We start from the raw sequence: 6,424 nt of genomic DNA, 5'->3' as shown, positions 1-6,424 counted from the left end.
ATATATATATATATATATATATATATATATATATATATATATATATATATATTGGTGGGAGTACAAGTTGGTACAGCCACTTTGAAAAGAGTATACAGGTTCCTCAAAAAGTTAAAAATAGACCTACCTTATGATCCAGTAATTGCACTACTGGGTATTTACCCCAAAGATACGGATGTAGTGAAAAGAAGGGGCACATGCACCCTGGTGTTCATAGCAGCAATGCCCACAGTAGCCAAACTGTGGAAGGAGCTGAGATGGCCTTCGACAGATGAGTAGATAAAGAAGATGTAGTCCATATATACAATGGAATATTACTCAGCCATCAGAAAGGATGAATACCCCATTTCCATCAACATAGATGGTACTGGAGGAGATTATGCCAAGTGAAATAAGTTAAACAGAGAAAGACAATTATCATGTGGTTTCACTTACTTGTGGAACATAAGGAATAACATGGAGGACATTAGGAGAAGGAAGGGAAAAATGAAGCAGGTGGGAAATCAGATGGGGAGATGAACTGTGAAAGACTGGGAAACAATCTGAGGTTGGGGTGGGGGTTGAAGGATGGGTTAGCCTGGTGATGGGTATTAAGGAGGGCAGGTATTGCATGGAACACTGGGTGTTATATGCAAACAGTGAACTGTGGAACACTACATGAAAAACTGATGAAGTACTGTATGGTGACTAATGAACTAAATAAATAATTTTTAAAATGTAGACATATATAATGAGAAATTTCTTCCTAGTCACTGCTTTTTCTCATCCCATGAGTTTTGTATATAGTTTCTTCATTTTTGTAATCTCTAAGTAATTCCTAAGTGCCCTTTTGATTTCTTCTTTGGCCACGGTCTATACGGGACTGTAATGTTTAATTTCCACATATTTACAAAATCCAATGTTGTTTGTATTCTCAATTTCTAATTTTATTCCATTGTGGTTGAAGGGCATGCTATGTATTATTTGCATTCTGACAACACCTTCTTTTTTTTTTTTTAAAGATTTTATTTATTTATTTGACAGAGAGAAATCACAAGTAGTCGGAGAGGCAGGCAGAGAGAGAGAGACACGGAAGCAGGCTCCCTGCTGAGCAGAGAGCCCGATGCGGGACTCGATCCCAGGACCCTGAGATCATGACCTGAGCCGAAGGCAGCGGCTTAACCCACTGAGCCACCCAGGCGCCCCTGACAACACCTTCTTAAGTAGCATGATAATTAAAGTAACATCTTATGGTCTGGTATATCCAAAGAGACTCTAGTCCAAAATTAAAAGGCTAAGAGATCTGGGAATGTAATCCTGCTTCTTTGGTTACCCAAAGATGTGGTTGGAGACACTGATCTCACTGCTCTAGTGGTGGCACCTACTTGTGACTTTCCCTGGCTCAGCCATTGGCTTGAAATTTCAAGTAAAGTTGATAGAGGGAATGACTCCCAGCTTTAATGACTCCTGGTGTCTTTTACTTTTCTGTTATAGTCCAAATTATAATTGCTCTGGGTAAATTTTGCATTTTCACTGTGATTTCCAATGTTCTTTTTTCCTTACAGTACTCTTTCCATTCCTGACCCCAGTTTATGAAATATTAAATATCTGGCTATTTCCCAAAAAAGTTACTGATTTTTTCACAAAATCTATAAAAAGAATGAAGGAAAGTCGCCTAAAAGATAAGCAAGAGGTAACTATGGTGGTGATTACATGTATGTGTTTACTTTCGATCTCTTATTTAGTTGTATACATATCATGTGTACTCTTCTATGTATTTTTTTTACTGTAGAGAACTGTAGGGTTTAGAGCAGGAGACTTCTAACATTTTAGAGAGAATGAAGAAGGTGGAATTCAGGTAAGGAGATAAGAAAATGAGTCTAAGATTCAATGTTTAAGATTTAATAATAAAGGTGGAACATAGTGTGTCCCTGCATGAGATTTCTCTTCAATAAATTATCAAAAGGTAAAAATTACTGTGTAAAAATCATTTTTATGATAGTATAACATCTCCAGATGTTATATTGGCAAAGAATCCCTTTAATTCAAAGCCTCTTATTTTACACGTTCCCCAAGGGAATGTCCTATGAGGCATCTGCTGGAAGATAGTCTGTGTTAAATTTGAGACTGTCATAGTCTGGAGTGGGCAGGAGTCTTCTCTGGGCACTGAAGCTGCAAGTTGAGCCAGCTTCACCTTCCTGAGGCCTGGCAGCCAGCACAAAGATGTGTGTCTCCCAGCAAGACAGGGCTGGGGTACCCCCAGAATGTCACTGAAAATTGTGCAGAACTCTGGGAGGGTGGGGCATTGGAAGATGTTGACACAGAAGCTGCCCATGGATTCTACAGAGATCAGGAAATTTGTCTATGTAGCCATTCATTAAGAATTATGGCTGGAGGGGAAAAAAGGACCCAAATCAGGGATTTTCCCCTGAGTTAGCAAGCATGACAGGAGAGGGAGTATGCAACACTTTGGTCAGAAAGTTGTGTTCAAAATCCAGAGAAACTCAGGATCAAGGGAGAAAGAACCAAAAAGCAGTGGGACACAATAGCTGGATTCCTGTCGGGAAAACATCCTGCTGCAAGATTTGTAGCTGGATGTTTTTGCCACCGGCAAGTCAGTCTTCTGGATTTAAAGGAACCATATTCTCAGGAAAAAAGCTAAGTCCTGCATCCCTAATTTATTTCTGACTTCCATGAGTGATGTTTTGTTGTTGAAACTATTCTTTCTGCTTGCAGCACCGAGTGGATTTACTCCAACTGATGATTAACTCCCAGAATTCTAAAGAAGTGAATAACCACAAAGGTAAGTAATGAGAGCTTCAGATAGCCAGTGATGGAGAGTTTCTGATGCAGGGTTCTGAGATGTGGAGGAAGATTTTTAGCAGATGGAATTTCTGCAAATTGAAGAAAGACACAAGTTCAGGTACAAATGGTAGTAGAAGCACCTTCCAGAAGCACCCAGCAATAAGTTTGTTCAAAACCTTAAGGGCAACCATAGACAAGGAAGTCAGTGGTTCATGGATCACCTGCATCAGAACCTCTGGGGAGCTTATTTTCCATGTCAATCATCTGGCTTAAATCAGACCAGTGAATTTGAAACTGGAAATTCACATCAAGGCTTCATCATCTCAGAAGACACATGACCCCAGTGTTGGTGGTGACCTGGAACATTTGGTTAAAATTGTATTCACTGGCTTAATGTATTGTAAAGTTTTACTTTCCATTTTGTAATTAAGAACTGGTGCCATTTTGTAATTAAGAACTGGTGCAAGATGCCTTTTCAACTGTGTAAATGCTGTTTCTCTTCAAGCTTTCACCTACTGCTTTTACTGTTCACGGATGGAATTTGAAACAGTTATTACTATGATGGCTCCAAAATGGTGACTTTCTAATCCCATCAATTCTCCCACTTTGATCCCACTTTGATAAGTGATTGTCCATTGTGAGGGAGCTTTTCATTCACTCTCTGTAATTAATTAATTAATGTCAATATGATTTCATATATTACTAGCTTAGTCTCTTACATCATTCCTTTTTTAGATCCTCAATTGTCTCAGATTTGTCTTTTAGAAGCCCTTTCAAGTGGGCTTCCTGTTATTTTTTTCTTCCTTTTTAAAAATATTTTCAATAGACCTTTTTTTTAGACTTTATTTTTTATAGCCATTTTAGGTTCACTGCAAAAGTTAGTGAAAGACACAGAGACATCTCATATTCCCCCTGCCCTACCTACACACAGCATCCCCCCACTGTTAAAATCTTCACCATGTCATACATTTATTACAATCAATGTCCCTACAATGACACATTATTACCACTCAAAATCCATAGTTTACATTACAGTTCACCCTTGGTGTTATACATTCTGTGAGTTTTGCCAAAGGTATAATGGTCTATCCACCATTATAGGACAGAGTATTCTATTTATTTTCCCATATTATTTCCCAAACATTTGCTTTCATTCTAGGGTAAGACATTCCTGGCTTCTCTTCTCTTTCCCTTGATGAGTCCTGGAATCAGCCCCTTCTCCAGAAGCTTTGTTTCCTTTCAGTGAGAAATGGTATTTAGGAACCAAAATCTGGGATCTAGGAGTGCTCACTGCTGTAAAGTTTTTTTGCTTCTATTTCCTCCCAGTGGGCCAAATTAAGAATATCAAATATATTTACACAGCACTGATAAACGTAAACGTTTCTATATCTATCCATCACCAGTGATGTGATTATGGCCTCTGAGTCTGAAAGAAAAAAAGAGCCTTGATTTATAGTTTTCTTCTATGGCAGAAATATTCCCATCATGGTTAATTTCAGGCTAAATATGATTTGACAACCATCTCCCAAAATTCTTGAATATTTAACAATTGATTCTAGAGAATAAGGATGGGTTTACTCTATCACACCAGTAAAATATATACATACATATGTATACATCTACTTTTATCTATTATCTATCTATCATCATCATCTATCTATCTATAGATAGATTTTCTGTGATACAGAAACTATTCTATATATGCCCAGTTCAATACAGAACCATTACACACATGTGGTTAATTGAACACTTGACATGTGGCTAGTGTCACTGGATAACTAAATCGTATATTGTTTTTAAAGTAATTAATTAATATTTAAATATAAATAGATACATCTTGTAAGTAGCTACCATATCAGACAGAAGGAGCTACAAAATGTGATTATCATGAGGTTCATGGCAGTTGGGGGAAAGACTTTGATAGATGAATTTATCCACAGCAGCATCACAGAAAGTATGACTGGGGAATCAGAATTCTGTAGACTTTTCTTACACTCATTTTTATTATTTTTAGTTGAGAATTTCATATCTGTGACAAGTACCATGTTAATTTCAGTGCCTTACATATTATCTAATCCTGTTCTGATCAAATATATTAGAGCATGACCATGCTTAGTTTCTACCACAAGAAAGTCAAAGGGGAGGCCAACTTGTACTCAAGGTGGGGCCATTTACTAAGGAAGGTGACCTTCAGGCCATGATTGAATAGGCATGGTTAATTCCACTCACTAGATTCTGTTTGTCTATAATTCATGCCTGCCCATGTCCTCCTATTTATCATTGGTTTTTTGCTATCTTATGCAGTTGATTAGACTAACATCATTCACCAGTCTTCTAGCGTTTTGTCTGTGTCATAGTTTCTATACATATTTGAGATCATCCATGTGAAGAATGTGCCCCAGGGCTTCTCTTACCTGAAACCTCTCAAAGGTATAATCCATGCTTCTCAAGCTAGGTTGGACACACAAATCACATCTCAGGAAGCTCAGATTTTTATTCCATAGTTCTAGGGTAAGGTTTGAGATTCTGCATTTCTAATAAGATCTCAGGTGCTGCAGATGCTGCTAGTCATGGACCACACTTGGATAACAAGAGTTTATCTATAACCCAATATTGTCCACTTAAATTCCTGCAAATAATGTTTAGATGAAAGATCATTCATTTTTCCTGATAATTAGCCTTAGCATTGCATACTCTCAAAAGAATTAAGCTGTATTTTAGCTGGAAGAAATTATATTTTTCCTGGGGGAGGATGTTAGCCCATGTTACTTAGGGCAGAAGTACTTTTACAATTCTCTAAAAGACAACACTGATAACTCTGTGTATGTTAGACAGAAATACCATCTCCTGAAATTTACTCACAATTGTTTGTAGGGAGGGTGGCATAACCAGTAACAGATGTCTAAGAATATTACAAACCTTTGGAATAACCAGATCAAGACAACCTTTGCCTCTTTCTGGCTCTACAAGATAGATATTAGAGTGAAACCACTCCCAATTTGATTCTGAATTGCTTTTACATATTCCACCAGGGATTTGGGGGTTTCAAATGCATTTGTCATCATCCAATCTGTGATGTTTCATATTCACCTGTTTTAGCTAAAATATCTTTCCCCTCCTTTTAGCTCTTTCTGATCTGGAGCTTGTGGCCCAGTCTATTATCTTTATTTTTGCTGGCTACGAGACCACTAGTACTTCTCTTTCCCTCCTTATCTATGAATTGGCCACTCATCCTGATGTTCAACAGAAACTGCAGAAGGAGATTGATGCTACTTTCCCCAATAAGGTAAGGGGGTCCTGCTATAAGATGGAGTCAAGATAGGCTCAGTTATAGCAGCAATGGCCACGGTCGCCAAACTGTGGAAAGAACCAAGATGCCCTTCAACGGACGAATGGATAAGGAAGATGTGGCCCATATACACTATGGAGTATTATGCCTCCATCAGAAAGGACAAATACCCAACTTTTGTAGCAACATGGATGGGACTCGAAGAGATTATGCTGAATGAAATCAGTCAAGCAGAGAGAGTCAATTATTATGGTTTCACTTATTTGTGGAGCATACCAAATAGCATGGAGGACATGGGGAGTTAGAGAGGAGAAGGGAGTTGGGGGAAATTGGAAGGGGAGGTGAACCATA

The 6,424-nt window shown here is 38.1% G+C and overlaps 1 protein-coding gene across 1 annotated transcript; it reads left to right on the top strand.

Moving 5' to 3' along the window:
* Window positions 1-1,544: 1,544 nt before the first annotated feature.
* LOC132008832 (cytochrome P450 3A12-like) lies at window positions 1,545-6,070 on the top strand (the record flags this gene model as incomplete). Its single annotated transcript, XM_059387357.1, has 3 exons — window positions 1,545-1,672; window positions 2,716-2,782; window positions 5,910-6,070. Coding segments are annotated over 3 exons (356 nt in total), but the record flags the coding sequence as incomplete, so codon positions are not given.
* Between the last annotated feature and the right edge of the window lie 354 nt (window positions 6,071-6,424).

The sequence above is a fragment of the Mustela nigripes genome, unplaced genomic scaffold (assembly GCF_022355385.1).
Source record: "Mustela nigripes isolate SB6536 unplaced genomic scaffold, MUSNIG.SB6536 HiC_scaffold_1497, whole genome shotgun sequence".
NCBI lineage: Eukaryota > Metazoa > Chordata > Mammalia > Carnivora > Mustelidae > Mustela > Mustela nigripes.
This window is presented reverse-complemented; position numbering and strand designations above follow the sequence as displayed.